At 58.6% G+C, this 19,442-nt stretch overlaps 1 protein-coding gene across 8 annotated transcripts; it reads left to right on the forward strand.

The window, feature by feature from the left end:
• The first annotated feature begins 3,592 nt into the window (after positions 1 to 3,592).
• Positions 3,593 to 19,204, forward strand: SH3GLB2 (SH3 domain containing GRB2 like, endophilin B2). 8 transcript variants are annotated; one of them, XM_061154449.1, is made up of 13 exons: positions 3,593 to 3,754; positions 7,963 to 8,104; positions 9,075 to 9,203; positions 11,907 to 12,130; positions 12,407 to 12,499; positions 14,649 to 14,711; positions 15,850 to 15,999; positions 16,441 to 16,464; positions 17,002 to 17,091; positions 17,379 to 17,479; positions 17,740 to 17,754; positions 17,899 to 18,139; positions 18,447 to 19,204. In XM_061154449.1, exons 1-13 carry the CDS (start codon positions 3,692 to 3,694, stop codon positions 18,552 to 18,554), a joined length of 1,443 nt encoding a protein of 480 aa, XP_061010432.1. In that variant the 5' UTR covers positions 3,593 to 3,691; the 3' UTR covers positions 18,555 to 19,204. The 8 variants fall into 8 exon arrangements, with proteins under 8 accessions (XP_061010432.1, XP_061010436.1, XP_061010433.1 ...); XM_061154451.1 differs by having other exon boundaries at positions 3,599 to 3,754; positions 11,997 to 12,130; XM_061154450.1 differs by lacking the exon at positions 17,740 to 17,754 and having other exon boundaries at positions 3,597 to 3,754.
• Positions 19,205 to 19,442: the final 238 nt, after the last annotated feature.

Genomic DNA, 19,442 nt, shown 5'->3' on the forward strand with positions numbered 1-19,442 from the left:
GGGGTCGCCCTTAAAGGAATAAGGGGAAACAATCAGGTTTCGAAGGAGTTTTAAAGAAGGAACCGGCAGCGTTCTGAGCCCTTTATATTTAGTTCCTCTGCCGCCACGGTCCGCACCCAGACAAGTCCTTCCCGCCCTTCGAGCGCCCTCTTTCCAATGCAACTGCCTCTAAAACTTCCTACAGCATCCTTCTGAGCACTTGCCACTCTCCTTTTTTGGGAGCTGTTTGCAAAAGTGCCACGCCTCCCTTACCAGACAGAAGTCGTCTCCCTGAGAATTGATTCGGTTCTGAGAGCCCAGCTGTGCTTTGCGCTGAGCACTAGGTTTGGTATCATGCCGATCTGAGTTAGAATCAAGTTCTGTCACATCAGCTCTCTGGGGTTTATTCAGTTTCAGGGTGTTAGTCGCTCAGTCGCGTCCGGTTCTTTGCGACCCCATGGACTGTAGCCCGCCAGGCTCCTCCATCCATGGAATTTTCCAGGCAACAATATATAAGAATGACTCAGTTTACTCCTCTCTAAAATGGGAATGGAATTCCTGCCTTGCCTGAGTAACAGGGCTTAGGTGCTGATAGTAAGGAAACTGGCAGTCCTTTCATAACCAGAGAACCGGACTCCTCTAAGTTTTTAAAATGTAATTATCAGTAAAGTTACATTCTTTCATTCATTCAACAACAAATACTTCTGTGTGACAGCACTTTGGCTGGACTTGATAGTGGTAGACAAGATACATATAGTTAAAGTGAAGTCGCTCAGTCGTGTCCGACTCTTTGCGACCCCGTGGACCGTAGCCCACCAGGCTCCTCTGTCCATGGGATTCTCCAGGCAAGAATACTGGAGTGGGTTGCCATTTCCTTCTCCAGGGGATCTTCCCAACCCAGGGATTGAACCCAGGTCTTCTGCATTGCAGGTAGACGCTTTAACTTCTGAGCCAGCAGGGAAGCCCACATATAGTTAAGATAGTAACAACCTTTTGTGGTATTGTTTCAATGGTGGAAACTCAGGAATCCAGGCTCCCTGCTATTCCTGAGTTTCCCCAGGGATGGACACCTGTGCTCCCATGGGAAGGTGACAAACTCTAGAGAGAAAGTAACATCCAAACAGAAACCTAAGGATGACTAGGAATTAGTTGGGCAGAGAGAAGAGGAAGGAATGTTCAGGAACAGCTTGGACTGTGACCCAGAGGCAAGAGCAAACCTGGCTCAGGGTGGCAGAGAGAGGGGAGAGTGGCAGCTGATGAGCCAAGGAAGTGGTAGCCAGAGCAAAGGAGAGCAGGCACCACCACTGAGCTGCCTGCATCTGGGGCCTTACTTGCTTACTTCCCTGTGTCCTCGGGCAAATCGTAACTTCTCTAAACCTTATTTCCCTTTAATAAGGAAGAGGATACTTTCTAAGTTGTTATGAGGCTCTCATGTGATTATTCACTTTAAAGTGCTCCATGTTCAGCCTGGCAAGGGCTTAGGAAATTTCGGCCGTTGCTATTGGACAAACTGCAATAACCGATAAACAGATGAAACATACAGACAGGGCAGAGACAAGATCAGGAATAACACTTACTGTCTCTCTCGTTCTCCTTAACCCTGTTGTTTTTCTTCCCAGGATCTGACATGGTTATATATCTGTTTGTCCAAGAAGGGAGGGGCCTTGTTTTGTTCACTGCTGTGTCCCTGACACCTAGAACACTGCCTGCCACAAAATTAGTGCTGATAAGGTCTTTATCCTTGACCTGACCGAAGTCGGGCTCCTCTAAGCCCTCTACTCAGCTAGGTTCAACCAGAAGCTTCCATCTTGTAGAGTGCAGTTTTAGCAAGAATTCTGTGGGGCCAATTTAGCAAAATCTCCAACCCCGGATTTCTGATCACCCTCCACATCTGATCAAATTCTTCATCCTCCATCCTTCATCCATCTTATCACCTGGGCCTGCCTTCAGCAAGAATCTCACTAGCCTTAATGTTCCTGCTTAGTCATTTTCCATCCACTGACCCCTAGTCTGTTCATGGGCTATAAATCTCCACTTGACATTATTGTATTTGTAGTTGAGCCCAATCTGTCTCCCCTGCTGCAAAACCCCCACTGCACTGGTCTCTCTTGAATAGTCTTCCTTGCCATCCTTAACAAGTATCCTGAATTTTTTTTTCTTTAACTGTGCTCAGTGTAGTTACCAAATGAATGAACATGTTACTACATTGATTTGTAGCTGTTGAAAGGCGATATGGCTGGATGCTGGCTAAATGAATGATACAGTCAGCTACAGACAGACACTGGTAAATAAGTCAATGATCAATACAAATAGAAATACGTAGTAAACACATAGAAACACACAAAGAAACAGAGATGAACTGTAGGTGTGTGAGTGACATGAACACTGATGATGACTCCATGCAGATAATAATATAGATCAGTGGTTCTGAACCTGGGGTGCACATTTAAATCACCTGGAAGCTTTTCTAGACTCTACCTGCCAGGCTACACCTGTATGAAGGGAACCAGGACTGGGAGTGGGACCGAGGATTTTTTAGTAATCCCCCAGGTGACTTGAAGCTCACTCTGGACAGACAGGCTGGGGTAGAAGATGGGGAACTGGTGTGAGTGCAGGGATGTAAATAAAGCTAGGAATCCAGGGGACAGAGCCAGAGAGGAAAGGGTACAGGCTCAGGAACAGATCTCTCCACTGTGTAAGAAAATGAAGTCTAGAGGTAGAGAGAGGCGAGCAGTGGAAACAGGTAATAAACCCGTTCCAAGCCCCTTGGGAGCGGGGAATATATGTGCAGGCCATCCTTCTGCCTGTCTTGGTCTGTGAGAAACGGGTTCAAGGTCAGCACCGTGTCCATGCCTGGAGGGTCCCTCCACCTAGGCTGAACAGAAGGCTTCCTTTCTCTCCTCCTTCCCTCCCTGTTAACTCCTTACACACACTGAGGAACCAGAGGGTTTCCTGAGGCCAAACAGCCATTCCCCAGAGGTGGTCCGTAGTGTCACTAAAGTTGGAGCAGCAGAAGATGGGCGCTAGAGAGGTCAAGCTGGTGGCGGTGGTGGTGGTGGTGGATGGTGGCACAGAAAGATCCAGGCCTAAAGAGGCCGAGAAACAGGGAGCCAGAGGGCCCAGCCGGCGAGGAGGGTGCGAATGAACAACAGGAGAGTCAGTTCAGTTCAGTTCAGTAGCTCAAGTAGCGTCCGACTCTTTGCGACCCCATGGACTGCAGCACGCCAGGCCTCCCTGTCCATCACTAACTCCCGGAGTTTACTCAGACTCATGTCCATCGAGTCGGTGATGCCATCCAACCATCTCATCCTTTGTCGTCCCCGTCTCCTCCCGCCTTCAATCTTTCCCAGCAGCAGGGTCGTTAAAAAACAAAACAAAAAACAGGAGAGTAAGAGGCACCAGTGGGCCCGGCAGCCACTGGACGGGTAAGCCAGAGAGGCTGGCCCATCGGCGGCCGCAGGGGGGCAGCCGCGGGCAGCCTCCAGGCCGGCCGCCCCGCCCCGCCCACCCGGAGGCTCCGCCCCCGCGGCCGGCGCCCCGCCCTGCGCGCTTTGGCAGGCTCGGGCGGAGGCGGCGGCGGCGGCGGCAGGGACTGGCGGGCGCGCTGAGGGACTGAGCCCCGGCAGCAGGTGGGCGCGGTGAGGGCTGGCGGCGGCTGGCCGGGGGCTGCCGGGCGGCGCTCGGGCCGGACGCGCCGGCCTTGCGGAGCGCCATGGACTTCAACATGAAGAAGCTCGCGTCGGACGCTGGCATCTTCTTCACCCGGGCCGTGCAGGTGAGGAGGCCGTGAGCCCTGGGCCCCGCGCGGCCGGCGGACACCCCTGCAACAGAGCCCGGGGCCGCGGGCCAAGGCCCTCGCGGCCGCCGCTCCTTCCCAGGTCGCCCTAGGCCCCCACCAACCTTCTTCCTCTTCTGCGCTGCCCAGTCGAGAGAAGGAGCCCCGGGGCGGCCGGCTGCGCTGCCTTGTACTACCCTCTGCGAGGCCCGGGGGCCGGGGAGTGAGCTGGGCCTGCCTCGGCCCCGCTCCCTGGGCGGGAGGTGTCAGCCTCCCCCTTTGCGACCTTCCGGGGCCGAGTTATCACACTGTCCTGGCGCCCGCCCCGCCCCGGTTGGGGCTCTGATGGGGAGGGTAAAGGGCATCAGGCGGCTCCGGCCACCCTGCCTGTGGCCAGCAATGACTCTTGACTCCCGGCCGGCGTTTGGAGGCTTGAGATCCAGGCCCAAGGACTCGTGCACCCGGGCCCCTGAGCCCTTCTCTGAGCCTCAGTCTCCACACCTGTGCAATGGGCTGTCGGAACTGATTCCCTCAGGTCCCTTTTACACGCTTGGATAGTCAGTCCGGAAGCCAGGAGGGCTGGGGTTATTTCCTTCCTGCTCCATGGCAGGCCTGTTTCCTCTTATTTCCCCAGCCCCAGGGGAATGAGGAGAGGGCTGGGGTCTGGCTGCGTGCCCTCCTTGGGGAGCTGTACGCTGGGTGACGCTAGGATTAGAACAAGTCCTATCCACTTGGGGGCAAGGAGAGAAACTGAAGCAGCTTATCAGTGAAGACCGGGAGTCAGCTATGGGCATGGATGCCCCCTCTTGTGACTTTGAGAAGGGCGGGGGCTTCACCTCTCTGGGCCTCAGTTTTTCAGTCTTTTGAAAATGGCCTTAGCAACCCCTCCCTCCCAGCATGGATGTGAGTGTGCCTGGCACTCCGTATGGACATGCTCACTAAAGGCAAGTCACTCTTGGTGTAACGTGGTTAGTATTGCACCCGTGCAGCCTGTGACCTTGGGCCAGTCACTTCTCTAGGAGCCTCCATGTGCCCTTCTGTCCATCGGGAGTGGCACCAAGTCTGCCTCCAAGGGTGGCTGCAGGCTTGGGGCTTGGCCCGGTCACAGCGCCCTGGGAACAGATCCTGTTGTTTGTCCTTGCCGTGGGGGTTGGTTCTCTGGAGGAGCCCAGCCCCAGACCGTCTCTTAGAAGCCCACGTGCCCATGTTTACTAGAAAGCACAGCATCCCGTTGAGGATGGGTGCCCCAGAGAGGGTTTGCTGCCCTGGGTTCCCAGCCCTGCCGGTGACCCCAGCCTTAGTGGGGATGCCTGCAGCCTGGAGCTCGTTGGCCAGCCCCAATCCATCCAGAAGGTGGGGAGTTCGCCCCCCGTGTTGGTATGGCAACCACTCTATCTCCCACATCTAAGAAGAACCTGATCTGCCAGTTTCCAGCTACTGTGGGGCCCTAGCACCCGATCTGGCCAGGTCTGCAGAGCCTGGGGCATGGGGAGGCTTGGGCCCCATGGCCTGGTGGGGGCAGGCCCACTGGGTCGCCCATACTGGCGTGGGAGCCAGCACCCAGGCCCCCCGCCTCCAGGGCGGAGGAGGGAGCTGGGAGCTTTATAAATAGAGGCTTTCTCTGGCTCCAGCCGCCCACCCCCTGCTGCTGCCATCTTGCAGGGAGCAGCCTCGGACTCTGCAGTCATGAGCCTCTGAAGCCTGGGCCCTTTCTCTTGGCAGAAATAGGGCCAGGTGGCGGCCCGAAGAGAGAGGGGCTTGAAATGTGGCCTGGGCAGGAGAGCCCACTCGGGGGACCACCCCCCCCCCAACTGAGGCCAGTTGGCCCTGGGATAGGAGTCAGCCTGGAGGGACGGAGGGTGGTTTATTATCAATGTGTGGGCAGCTCCTCTGCATGGGTGCCACCTTGCCAGGTGGAAGGACATGCTGGGCAAGCGCTCAGCCCCTCCAGGTACCGGGGGCACTTTGAACGAGCCTCGCCTCATCCCCACCCCATAAGGAGCGGGACCTGGGAGAAGAAGCTGGAGGCCTGATGCCTTTTGCACGGGTGATCCTAGGGTGGCTTCTCAGTCCCTGAACTGTGCCTTGAATGCCAGGAGGGGTTTGTGGAGTTGATCCCAGGGATGGGAGCAGCTCTGCGAAGGGCACCCAGGCAGGAAAAGCTAAAGCATATTTGGGTAAGATGCCAGTGGGGGTGGAGTGGGCAGTGGCAGTGCTAGTACCAATGCTGTCGGTAGCCTGACTGTGTTACTAGGAGTGGAGGTGGGAGCGATGATAATAAAAGTCAGGGAAGCTGTAGCTTTGTTTGCATCCTAGCCGAGCAGGCAACAGTGGCCGTGGGAGGGATGCCCAGGACATTGGAAAAACCTGGTAGGCTTTGAACGTGGGTGGATGTGTAGTGTGAGGGACAGGTGGCCAGGTGGCCCAGCGGGAAGTGCTGCCCATAACCGTGGCAAGAAGGGGAGGAGATACTGAGCGTGACTCCGTCACCGGAATCAGAGCGGCTGGTCCCATGGGGTAAGGTCCCTAGGTGGCTCCTGGGAGCGGAGGAGGGACCTGCGGGAGATCTTTTATTGATGATGATGACGTTGACACCAGCTGACATTTATCAGGCCTGTACTGTGTGCTGATCACGGAACTAAGCACCTCCTGAATATTCTATGAGATGGAAACTGAGGACCAGAGAGGTGACTTTGCCTGTGAGCCTCAGTTTTCTCATCTGGAAAATGGAGCTAGTGCCACCCCCACCCCCGAAGAGGCTGGGTGAGGGCAGGCCTGTTCAGGGCCCGCTCTGGGAGGCCCCGGTTTGTGGAAAGTGAGGAAGAAGAGTCAGGAGAGCAAGAGTAGCTGGCTCCCAGGCGGGAAGCCACAGGCTCTGACCCTGGCCCACCCAGCCTTGCAGAGAGAAACCCAAGCCCCCATACATAATTGATGGCTGCTGAGCCGGAGAGGCCTGCAGCCAGTGGGGCCTCCCGCTCCCTGCAGCTGGAGCTGTCCTTGGCCTCTGGGTGACTCAGGGCTGCCAGGTCATCTGGGAAGGGCCTCCAGACCCCCAGCTCGTGACGACCCTGACTCCAGTGCAGCCTGCCTCTTGCCCAGCCTCAGCAGCACCTTCTGTGAAATGGGAAACTTGCCCGTGCTGAGTGCAGGGTCAGCACTATCTGTTGTCAGAGTTGATCTCGCTTCTGTACAGTTTGTCTCTGACCACCACCCACCACGGCTGGACAGGGCCTTTGAGATCAGAAGGGCCAGGACCTGGGCTGGTTTCTGGTTGTTCCCACATGGCCCCTGTGGCTTTGGCCAGCTCAGAAGGAGGACCCTGTTACATCCTGGCCCCTCCCTGGCCTTGGGGTGGGGCTGCCGAGCTTCCTGGGCCTGAGCATGCCCAGCAGTTGGCTTGGGTGAGTTGGCGCTACTCCCCGTGTACCATGCCAAGCAGCGGAGACCATCCTCCACCCCACCCCTCTTCCTTCCCATCAGGTCTTTACAGTATCAGCCCTTACACTGGGCACCAAACTCCCTGCCAGACCCTGGCCTTCATATCTTACCCACATCTTTTTTATTTCTTCCTCATAAGGGAGATGCTATTCCTTATTATTCCCATTTTCAGCTTAGGAAACGGATGCTCAGAGAGGCAAAGCCACTTGCCCCAGGTCACGTTGCTCATCAGAACTGAGACTTGAATCATGTCCCTCTGGTTCCGGAACCTGGGTTCTTCCCACTCACTCCCCCGGGGTCCCCTTCCCCGGGGCTCCCAGCTGCCCTGGCACCCGCTGATCACCCCAGACCTTGCTCTGTGCCCCTTGTGTTCCCTGAGCGCTCGTTACCAAGTGCTTCCCTCCAGAGTCAGGCTGGGAGGACCCTCAGTGATGGCCTCCCAGAGGCTCCTTACACCCTAAGTTGTGTTTGATTTTGTACAGGTGTGCATTTGGGGGGCAGGGGGTGTCTGTATCTTTCATTGGATTTCCGAAACAAACCAGGATCCACTGGCTCTGGCCCAACCATCCCATGTCACAGAGGAGCAAGCTGAGGGCCAGGGCAGGGTTGCAGTTTGATCGGGGTCCCAGATGGGGTAGACTGGTTCCTGGACCTTAGGGCCTGAGTTCCAGCCAGGCGGGAGGGGTAGATGGGTGGGGCAGGGCTGGTCCTCCCTTCCCCCCTGCTGAGTCGTCCACCCCTGAGTGCTCCCCCCTACCCCCCGCCCGCAGTTCACGGAGGAGAAATTTGGCCAGGCTGAGAAGACCGAGCTCGACGCCCACTTTGAGAGCCTCCTGGCCCGGGCGGACAGCACCAAGAACTGGACCGAGAAGATCTTGAGACAGACAGAGGTGCTGCTGCAGCCCAACCCCAGTGAGTGGACATGGGCTGGCCCTGGGCAAGGGGCAGGGCACTGTGGGCAGAGGCCCAGCTGCTGAGGCCGTGTAGGTGGGCCTGGGACTTGGGTTAGACTCTTGGGGCTTAAGGCTGCTGTCGGTGGCAGGGGAAGGGGGGATGGTCCCCAGTAAAAACAGCAGTCTCGGTGTTGGGTTCCACAATGCACTCAGTCTCTGGGACATGGAAATGCAAGTTTTTCCCAGAGGTGTTGAAGAGATACCTGGAAACTGAAACATCACTGGGAGAAGAGGCAGGAGAAATGGGAGCCTGGTCACTGGGGAGCAGGCAGCAAGGTTCAGGGACAAAGAAGGCTCGTCCAGGGTCGCATGAGAGCACAGAGCAGGCCCCCACAGCTGCAGGGGAATCTGCCCTGGGGTCCAGAGACATGTCTGCCTGTATTTCTGCTCTTAGCTAAGGCAGTGTGCTGAGAACTTTCTAGGTCCGGCCAGAGCGCTGTTCACACGTGTGGTGCGTGCGTGCATGCTAAGTCGCTTAGTCGTGTCCGACTCTTTGCGACCCCGTGGACTGTAGCCCACCAGGCTCCTCTGTCCAGGGGGATTCTCCAGGCAAGAATCTAGGAGTGGGTTGCCATGCCCTCCTCCAGGGGATCTTCCCCACCCAGGGATCGAACGCGTGGTTCTTAGGTCTCCTGCATTGGCAGGCGGGTTCTTCACCACTAGCACCACCTGTGTGTCACGCTCTTTGAGTCCATATTCTAAGGAGGGGGACGTGGAAGGCCCGTCACCGCAGCTGGGTGACCTCGGGCAGGTCCTTCAGGTCTCTGCATGGCTTCTCCCTCCCGGTGAGGGGTTTCACGGGGTCGACAGCCCGTCTCATGGGGGGGGAATCAGCAGGAGAATGTCCTGGAAGTCACCTGGCCGGGCGCCCTGGTCCGGCCTCGGGCCCCTCCGGAAGGGCCCCGGGCTTTGGCTGCTGTCTCCCACAGGCGCCCGCGTGGAGGAGTTCCTGTACGAGAAGCTGGACAGGAAGGTGCCCTCGCGGGTCACCAACGGCGAGCTGCTGGCGCAGTACATGGCCGAGGCGGCCAGCGAGCTGGGGCCCACCACCCCCTACGGTGAGCCGGCCCCCGCGGCCGGGCGGGGCCGCCGTCTCTGGCCCTGACCTCCCTCCCTCCCTCCCTCCTTTCCTTCCTTTCTCTGGTCTTGTATTTACACATGTGATGCCTGGATTCATTCTGCCTGCAAGTACCTCAGTCACCAGAGGTGAAAGCAGAGTGAGAAATAGACGCCTCCTGGGACTTCCCTGGTGGGCCAGTGGCTAAGACTCCACAGTCCCAGTGCAGTGGCCCTGGGTTCCATCCCTGGCCAGGGAACTAAGATCCTGCATACCACATGGCACGACTCAAAAAAAAGGGGAGTCTCCTTTACCCACTTTTGGTTTGTGTGCATATTTAATGGGATCTTATTCTCTTACGTGCGCGATTCGGCAACCTGATTTTTAAACTTGGTTTTGCTTTACAGATTATCTGTTCACGGTAGCACTTAAGGAGCCACCTCAATCTTTGTTTTTTATTAAGTTTTGTTGAGGTACAGTTTAGGTACTGTAAAGTGCACTTGTTTTAAGTGGGTTATTTGGTGATTTTTAGTATATTTACAGACTTGTACAATCCCCTCGATCCAGTTTATTTTTAAATTTTTGATTAATTCTGAATTAGAACATAGTTGATTTATAATATTGTGTGCGTTTCAGATATACAGCGCAGTGATTCTGTTATATACACATATATATGCTCCTTTTCAGATTCTTTTCACTTTGGGTTATTTCAAAATATTGAGTATAGCACCTACTGTGCTCTATAGTAGGTCTTGTTGGTTATCTGTTTTATATATAGTAGTGTGTATATGTTAATCCCAACCTAATTTATCCCTCACTCCCCCACCGACTCCCCAGTTTCCCCCAGGTTGGATGCATGAGACAAGTGCTCGGGGCTGGTGCACTGGGAAGACCCAGAGGGATGGAATGGGGAGGGAGGCGGGAGGGGGGATCGGGATGGGGAACACGTGTAAATCCATGGCTGATTCATGTCAATGTATGGCAAAAACCACTACAATATTGTAAAGTAATTAGCCTCCAACTAATAAAAATAAATGAAAAAAAACAAAAACAAAAAAAATTTAAAAATAAAATTTTGAATTGGAGGATAATTGCTTTACAGTGTTGTATTCATGTTAAATCTTTAAACATGGTTCCATTTTTTTTTTTAATTTTTTAATTGAAGTATAGTTGGTTTTAATATGTGTTTGTTTCTGGTAAATGGCATAGTGATTCAGTATTTTTGCAGATTATATTCCATCATAGGTTATTACAAAGTAATGGCTATGATTCCCTGTGCTGTATGGTATATGCTGTTGCTTATTTATTTTGTATATAGTAGTTTAATCCTATACCAGAATTTGTCCCTCCCTACCATTAGGGTTTTGATTGTTTTTTGTTTTGTACTTATTTGTAATAGCTGCTTAGAAGTCTTTGTCTGCTAAATCTAATATCTGGGCCTTCTCAGAGATAGTATCTGTTGATTGCTTTTCTTTCCCTGCGTATTGACTGTACTTTCCTATTTCTTTGCGTGTCTTATAATTCTTCTTGGGTTATTAGTGCTGTTTGTTTCTTTAGAGACTTGCCTGAGCCAATTGTTTAGAGTCTGTGTTCTTTGCTGTATGCTGCTACTGATGTCTCTGCTTATTTTTCTTCTTAAATTATTCTTTTTACTTCTAAGCCTATTTTCCTAAGGGTTGCTTCCAGGTCAGCATATGTTGGTGATCAGCTAATGATTAATCAGAAGTTGTACTTAAATATCTTGCACCATTAAGGCTTTGCTTATGAATTTATGAGTGGGCTGGGGAACACACTCATGTTCAAGCAGTTTATATGTGTTCCTAGCTTTTACTTCGTGAATGTGCAAAGCCTCCCACTAGCCAAGAATGAGTTGATAGCTGAGTTTCTCTCCTGTCTCTCCCATGCTACACACAGGCACAGCCTCCCAGACCACCAGAGTTGTCTAGAGTTTATCAAGGCTTACTGTGACTGTCTCATTTCCCAGATCTCCAGTTAAATTTCTGGCAGGTCTGCTGCTTATTCCAGCCAGTCCTCCAGCTTCATGTTAGCTGTGATGTTGGTCTTTCCTGATGATTTGCCATTGAGATCATTACTGTTTGTGACCATGTCATGTGGGTTTTTCTGTGTTCCAGCCAAAATCATGTCCGCCCCCTCCAGCAGCTTCAGGCCCTACCCGCCCTGACAGAGGGGCACACCACAGAACTTGGAGAGAGGGGAGCACACCCAGGCTAGAAAGCCACCGTCTCCATGGTTCTTATCAAGGTCCTGTGGTTCTGGAGTAAATGCTTCTCAATTTGTTACTTGCCTTTGGTCAATTTCCAGAGTCCAGAAATGATTGTTTTTGACAGTTGTGTCCAGTTTTGTTCTGTTTTTGAAGGTGATAGATAGGTAGGGGTTGTTTTTTGCCATACTGCCTAGCATATGAGATCTTAGTTCCCCAATCAGGGATCGAACCTATGCCCCCGCAGTGGAAGTGTGGAGTCTTAGCCTTTGGACCCCCAGGTAAGTCCCTGTGTCCTTTCTAGGAGGAGGATTTGCTGAGTTTCTCCCTCTGTTATTCTGAAAGTCCCACCCTCCCTTCTTTCTAATGGCTGTGAAGTGTTCTGGTTTTGGGGTTTCCCAGTATTTATTGGTCAATGGGTATATGGATATACAGATTGTCTCCCATTTTCCCAGGCCAGCCATTTCTGCTCTTGCTTCTCAGAACATCTCTCCTGGGGCTCTCTCCTCCCTCCTGAGAGCCAGAGTGACCGGAGCCTGGCCCGCCTCCTCACCCCCCGACTCTGCTTCTCAGGGAAGACGCTGATCAAGGTGGCCGAAGCGGAAAAGCGCCTGGGAGCGGCTGAGAGAGATTTCATCCACACGGCCTCCATCAACTTCCTCACGCCCCTGCGCAACTTCCTGGAAGGGGACTGGAAGACGATTTCGGTGAGGGGCCTGGAGCCGCGTGCTTCCTGGTGACCCTGGCCGCCCTCTCCTCAGAGCCGCGGAACCCAGCCCGGGACCCTGCAGCCCTTAGGGCCTCCGCAGACGTGGCTCTTGTGGACCGAGTGGCCTGGAGTGTTTGACCTTGCCCATCCGGGCCTCAGTTTCCCTGTCTTGACCGGATGGTCCTGTGGGCTGGTCCTGCTGGGGCTGGGGGTCTCCCATGGCAGCCGTGGGGCTCACGTCCCTGATTCCCCCCCCACACCCCCCCCAATACAGAAGGAGAGGCGGCTCCTGCAGAACCGGCGTCTAGACCTGGATGCCTCCAAAGCGCGGCTCAAGAAAGCCAAGGCTGCCGAAGCCAAAGCCACGGTAGGTGTCCTGCTGGACCAGAGCGGGTGGAGGCTCGGGGCAGAGGCTCGTGGTGTTTGGCATGACCTCCCTCCCCGTCCCTGCCTGGAGAAGCCTGGCTGGGGGGCGCTGCTCGGGGCAGACCATGTGAGGTCTCGCCCGTCTGCTCCCACCCCCGATGGAACCCTGCCGACCCAGAGCTCTGGGTCCCTGGGGCAGACATTGGGGTGGAGGGCGGGTGGGGGGTGGACCCGCAGCGCCCTCCCCTGAGCTCAGGGCAGCCCACAGCCGCCCCAGACAGACAGCCGGTTGGCTTCTCGCATGCCCCCCGCACTGCCCTCCCTGGTGCTCGGCTCTGTTCCCGGCTCTGCCCGGGCATGGCTCCGCTACTAACAGCACCCCCGCCACTGCTCCAGTGCTGTTCCCCGGGCGCCCCGTCCTGTCCTCAGGCTCCACTGCGCTGGTGTGGAGGTCCCAGGGCTGGGCTGCTCGCCCGCCCAGGAGCGGGTCTCGGGGCCCTTCAGGGAGCCCCACGTCGCTGGACGAAGCCAGGGCTATCTTGGCCCCGCTTCTGCTCAGCCAGGCCGATGGGATGTAGTGTGGGACACGGTGACCAGGGTTGGGAGAGCTGGGCCCCAGGGGCCCGGGCTGCTCGGGGTGCAGGGGCTGCAAGGCCGCCTCACACTCCGGGGTGGGGACTCCCCAGGTCAGGTCCGAGACACACCAGGGACACTGGCACCTCTGCCCGCTGGGGCCCTCAGCCAGGGAAGGCCAGGCCCCCCCCCCCACTGCCCGAGAGTTACTTACAGCCCCCCTCGCATTCCCCTCCCTCCGTGTGGCCCCCCGGGGCCAAGGAGCCTGGGCGGTGCCCCTGGCGAGAGCCGTGGCGCCTCATCCAGGGGTGTGGAGTCCAGACCGGAGGCAGGGCTTCAGCCACCGGCCTCGGGTTCGGCTTGGGTAGGATGAGCTGCAGCTGCCTGAGCCCCCGTGGACGGGACAGGCTCCATGCCCCTCAGGCAGCTCTCTGAGTCCCTTGGCCAGGACAGGCCTTCCTCCGGCAGCCAGGCCGGGAGCGCTTCCTTCGTCACCAGAGCGGCACACCTCCCGTCCAGCAGGTTGGCCCAGACCAGCCCCAAGTATGTGACTTTTAGCAAGACGCCCCCTCCCGAGCTGGGGCCTGGTCCAGCATATCCCAGTGGGCTCCAGCCCAGCAGGGCACCCACCCACCTGCCACCCCTCAGCACCCACACTCCGGTCAGGACTCCTTCCGGAGGGCGGGCTTGTGCGTCCTGTGGGGACCTGCTCCCGCCTGCGCTGTGGACTCACTAACTCTTTGTTTTTGTTCCTTTCCGTTCTGCTTTGGGTAACTTGGCTCAGTGTGAGGGAGATGTGAGTATACCTGTCCCACGTGCTGTGCTGCTTCTGGTTTGCCCACCTCGGCCTCCGGCCTCACGGGGCCGGGCCGGGCCGGGCCAGCCGGGCCGGGGAGGGCCGTCCTCCAGGCCTTTTGCAAGCAGCTGGTCTCCCCACCGGGGCCTTCTCCACTTGTAGCCTCTGGTCTGGGGGGACACCAGGCGTTGAAGCCTGTTGAGTCAGCTTTTTGCAAATGTCAACCGCCTGTCACTCTGTCCATCCGTGCATCCATCTGTCCATCCTCGTGGTGGGGAGGGGCCTGGTCCTTGCTGCAGGAAGGAGAGATGGGGTGTGTGCGGAGGTGTGGGTGGAGTGAGCTGGGCGGGGTGGGGGCGGGCCGTGCTTGGAGAACGGTGGGTGTAACTGGGACCTCTGAGTGAGACGAGGCTGGCCCGGGGAAGAGGGGCCAGAGGACCGCCGGGGCTGGACGAGTCTGTGTCCTGCCTGAAGTTCAGGGTTGTGACAGCTGCAGGCTGTCCCCTCGCTGGCATCTGGTCTCCCAGGCTCCCCAGCATGTCCACCCTCTTGGTCTTTGTTCCGACCCTCCGAGACCCTCACTCAGCCCGCCTCCTGTGCAGGTGGTTGGTGTGGGGAGAAGGGGGTCTGTGGTGTTATCTGTCCGTAGCCTCCTGTCCATGGCCTTGGTGGGTGGGGGTGGCTCCTGGCATCTCCCTGGGGGAGACTCTAGGGCGGCCTCCCGGCCAGGCCCCCACCCCGCGTGACTCGCCCCTCCCCCGTGAACTCTGTTCCCCGCCAGACGGTGCCTGACTTTCAGGAGACTAGACCGCGTAATTACATTCTCTCGGCCAGCGCCTCCGCGGTAAGCGCCCCCGCCCACCCCGCCCGGGCTCCCCCTTTCTGCCCCCACCCCCAACACCCGGGGCCTGATGCCAGTCGAGGAAAGCAGGAGCAGAGGGTCAGGCAGGGGCCGCCTGGGCCCTGCGCCCTCGCCCCTCCCTGCCCAACACTGGAGGTGAGCCTGGCCCGCTGCCCCGCGCAGCCTGGTGGACTCCGAGGGGCCCGAGAGTCCGCCCACCCCCACTCAGCACCCACCCAAGTGCCATGACCCCCTGCACCCGGAGGAGAGGGAGGAGGTCCTGGCCTGGCCTGCCGGGAGGTCACAGACCCCTGGACAGGACTCGAGGATGGCGCTGTCCATCCAGCAGCCACCAAAGTACATCGGCTAGGTGTCGGGGAGGTGCCCGGAGGCCTTGAGACTGAGCAGGGCCCCGTGGGAAGGTAGACCCGGCGGGGAAGGGCAGCCTGGGGCGGAGGCCCTTAAAATGGGGGAGCGAGACCCCCACGGTGGGGGAACGGGCGTGTCCCGAGCTGGCCCCTCTGAAGCTGAGTGTGAGGGCAGCCATGGGTGGGTGGGCAGGTGGGACCGGGATTTAAGAGGGTGGGCTGGGCGGGGCGGGGTCAGGAGGACTTTGAATGTCTGGTATCTTTTTTTCCTACAGCTTGTTGAGATCTTGATGTTTACTGTTTAGTTGGGGAAATAGGCAGACGACACCTGTCCCGTCATGCCTGTCGAAACCAGTGCTGGGCCTTTCTCTGCCTCTCTCTGTCCCTCCTTTCCCCGTGGGTGACATCCTCCCGCACCGCCCACCCCCCCGCGGCTCTTCTCCATCTGTCATAAGCATGTTGCCGTGTGTGTGTGTGTGTGTGTGTGTGTGTGTGCGCGCACGCGCGTGCGGTCCCTGGTTCCCCGGGGGTGTTAACCGCAGTGTCGAGCCCCGGCCCCCTGTGGCTGGCTCACCCGCGTGTGTCCACGTGGAGGTTGCTTCCCATGTTGTGCAGTTTGCCGAGCGGCACTGGGGTGGGGACCCCTCTGTCCCAGCCAGGCTGGCCTGGGTTTTTGCTCTCTGCCCCGCCCAGGCCCTGTCTTAGGGTAGCAGCGGGCCGGAGGAACGGGCCTCCTAAGCCGTGGTGGGGGGAGGGGGGTCTTTCTTCTTTAGACTCTGGAGGACACTTGCCGCCCCCCTTCCTGGGCCGAGTGGAAGGAGGACTATCCAGGAGGGTGGAGACGGCCCTGTTTTTTTCTTGTGCCTTTGAACCCCAGTGTGACTCTGGCACGAGGCTGCCTTTCTCTGCCGAAGGACGGAAAGGTTCAGTGACTGGTCTAGGGTCACACGGTCCTGCCTCCCAGCCCAGCAGCCTCAGCAGAGCGTCAGGGTGGGGTGGGGGACGCTCGGTCTCCCTGGAGACCCCAGTCCGAGCCTGGGGGCTTGCCTGTAGGAGAAACCCAAGCAGGACTTCCCAGCTGGCTGTGCCCCCTCCCCGCATGTGGCATGTGGGGCTGGATGGACTGTGATGTCAGAGCCCCCCTCCCTCTCACACGAGGCCTCCCCCCCAGCCTCAGCTCCTGGTGGGGTTGTCGGGGGGACATTGGGAAGTGTGGAGGGGTGGGAAGAGGTTGGGGCGGGGTCTTGGGAGCTGGGGCAGGGGCCCGGGCTCTGGGGTACAGCCGCCCCCACCTCCGTTCCCCTCCCCTGCTGACCGCTGCCCCCTCCCTCCCCTGCTGACCGGTCCTGTTGTGGTCTCTGCAGCTCTGGAATGATGAGGTGGACAAGGTGAGTTGGGGCTCAGGGAAGAAGTGGGCTAGGGAACGGGTTCCCGGCTCGCCGCTGTCGTCGGGGACAGGTCTGTGTCTAGTTCTGAACTCTGCCCTGCAGCCGCGGGGCCATGGCAAGGGGCGGCCACCTCCCCTCCACCCCGCAGCACACCGTGAGCCCTCCGGAGGCCAAAGCAACTGTTTGTTGAATTTGTCCCTGCTGGGTGGTGGCCTCAGATGGACAAATGCATGAGTGTGAAAGGCCGAGGAGGGCGCCTGAGGCTCTGCCTGCCCACCCAGCAACTGGCCTCCTCTGGCGGGGGTCCCAAGCCGGGCTAAGGCTCCTCCAGGGGGTCAGGGCCCCAGGCCTGACATCAGGGGCGAGAGGTGAACCCCTGCCCTGATGTCTGCACCGCTGGGTGGGGGGTGGGGAAGTCCATCTGCCACAGAAGGGCAGAGGAGACCTCTCCCCATCGGCTCCAGGGGCGGGAGGAGGCTAGTGGGAGGGCGTCTGGGGGCCATTCTTGCCCTCGTGCTCATCCCCTGCCCTTCCCAGGCTGAGCAGGAGCTCCGAGTGGCCCAGACAGAGTTTGACCGGCAGGCAGAAGTGACCCGGCTCCTGCTGGAGGGGATCAGTAGCACCCACGTGAGTCCTGTCCCGTTTCTTCCTCCTGTTGTCCCAAGTCTTCTTGTCACCCATGTGTCCCCACGATTCTTTAAGTTCACATTGAGGCAGCTAGTGAACCTGGGTGGGGCAGAGCCCATGGCCCTTAAGGTCCCAAAGCAGGGGTATGGCCCCCTCCCACCCCAGGGAGCAAGAGGCCTGGGCAGAAAATGCCGGATCCCGAGCCAGGGTCTGCAGAGCGTGGGGTGGGGAGCGGGCTGCTTTGTCCGCCCGCGGGCGCCCGCTCAGCCACTGCCTCTTCTCTGCAGGTGAACCACCTTCGCTGCCTCCACGAGTTCGTGGAGTCTCAGACCACATACTATGCCCAGTGCTACCGCCACATGCTGGACCTCCAGAAGCAGCTGGGCAGGTGCCCATCGGGGGCGCCCGGCTCCCAGCCCCCAGCTCCCCCGAGCGCAGATAGCCCCCGTTGACGCCTGGGGCGGGGTGGAGGGCTGCTGACTGTGGTGGGGCATCACCCCTGCCTCTGGGCCCGGGCACCCCATCAGGAGGACAGTGAGGGGTGGCTGCCTCAGGGACCTCGGGCGCGGGTTCTGAGACCCTGGGATGGGCGGTGGCAGGGACGGCAGGGCATCTCACTTCCCCTTGTTTTCCTCTTCACGCTGCCAGCTCCCAGGGAGCCATGTAAGTAGCGAGGCGGCCTTGCCTCTGTGGCCCTGGGCCTGACTGGTGTTTTGTGGGGCACTTGGGAACCCCCCCAAAGAGGGTGGCTCCCAGCTACTGAGACAGGCGCTCCTCCCCCCCCCCCCCCCGCACTGTCCTCTCCAGATTCCCAGGCACCTTCGTGGGCACTGCCGAGCCCGCCTCCCCACCCCTCAGCAGTACCTCGCCCACCACTGCCGCGGCCACGATGCCCATGGGGCCCTCTGTGGCCGACTTGGCCCCTCCAGGGGAGGCCGCTCTCTGCCTGGAGGAGGTGGCCCCGCCGGCCAGCGGAACCAGGAAAGCCCGCGTTCTCTATGACTATGAGGCGGCCGACAGCAGTGAGCTGGCCCTGCTGGCTGATGAGGTGGGCCTGGACGCCACAGGGATGGATTGGCAGTCAGGGTGCACAGGCCAGCTTAGCGGGCCAGGGGACTGGAGCTGGGGACATGGGGTCTGAGGACCCGGCATCACGGGCTCCCCACCTCTGAGGGGTCCGGGGGGTGGGGGCAGAGCCGGGACCAGCTGCGGGGGACAGAGGTGGCTCCAGCTCTGAGGAGGCAAGCTCTCTGATCCGTCTCCGTAGAGCAGCTGAGGAGGGGGCGCCCGCCACTGGAGGCGCAGGGGCCCCGCATAGCAGGGGTGTGACCCTCCTCCTCCGTCACCCTCTTCAGCTCATCACTGTCTACAGCCTGCCTGGCATGGACCCCGACTGGCTCATTGGCGAGAGAGGCAACAAGAAGGGCAAGGTCCCCGTCACCTACTTGGAGCTGCTCAGCTGAGCAGGCGCCTCCCCCAGGCCCTGCCCGCTCTGGCCTGGGCAGGGGAATGGGTGCAGCCCTGCCTCGTGTCTGCTGGCGACCCAGCTGCTCAGCGTCGGGAGGCTCACCCTAGCCCCATCCTGCCCCTTGGCCGTCCAGCTGTAAGGGGCCCCAGAGGCTGAATGATCCCAGCTCCTCCCCCAGCCTGCTTCTGACCTGTTTCTGGAGCCCCCCCGCCCCTGCCTGCGTCCTTGAGCCCCCCAGCCCTCCCGGCTCCTCTCAGGAGGGCGGGCCTGGCTGCAGCAGCTGCGCTCGGCGCCCCAGCCTGTGGGGGGGTCAGTGCAAGATGGGCTGAGGACGCCCTGGGGTGCACCCTTGGCAAGAGAGAACACCTGCCTTTAGTTGCCAAAAGCAGCAGAGGGCGAGGCAGGCAGGCAGGCAGGTCTGTGGCGGGCCGGAGACAGGGGTGTCTCCCTGGGGATGTGCTGCAGTGGAGGGGAGCCTGGCCGGAGCTCCCAGGTGCTAGCCCTCCCCTCCCAGCACTATCGCTCAAGCCAAGTCTGGTGGCTGCCACCTGCACTCTCCACACTCACTTTTTAACGGATCTTTTTACTCTGCCTGTCTGCTTCCTCTCTAGCCAGTGACCAATAATAAACTATCCTTCGTGTGCACGTCGCCTGGGCTCCGGTCACATCGTGGGCCTCACAGGCGGGAAGGGGAAGACGCGGCGGCACACTGCCGCACCGCGCCCTCCTTCTGGGGGAGGGAGTGATGGGCCCCTTTTCCCTCCCAGGGCCCCCATGCTGCTCCTGAGGAAGGGAATACTGGTCTGCTGCAGCTGCATCATCGTTTTTTTCCTGAGAAAAACTTGCCTGAACTGGGGCAGAGTGGACTGGAAAATGTGCATGA

This window comes from Dama dama, chromosome 11 (genome assembly GCF_033118175.1).
Source record: "Dama dama isolate Ldn47 chromosome 11, ASM3311817v1, whole genome shotgun sequence".
Taxonomy (NCBI): Eukaryota; Metazoa; Chordata; class Mammalia; order Artiodactyla; family Cervidae; genus Dama; species Dama dama.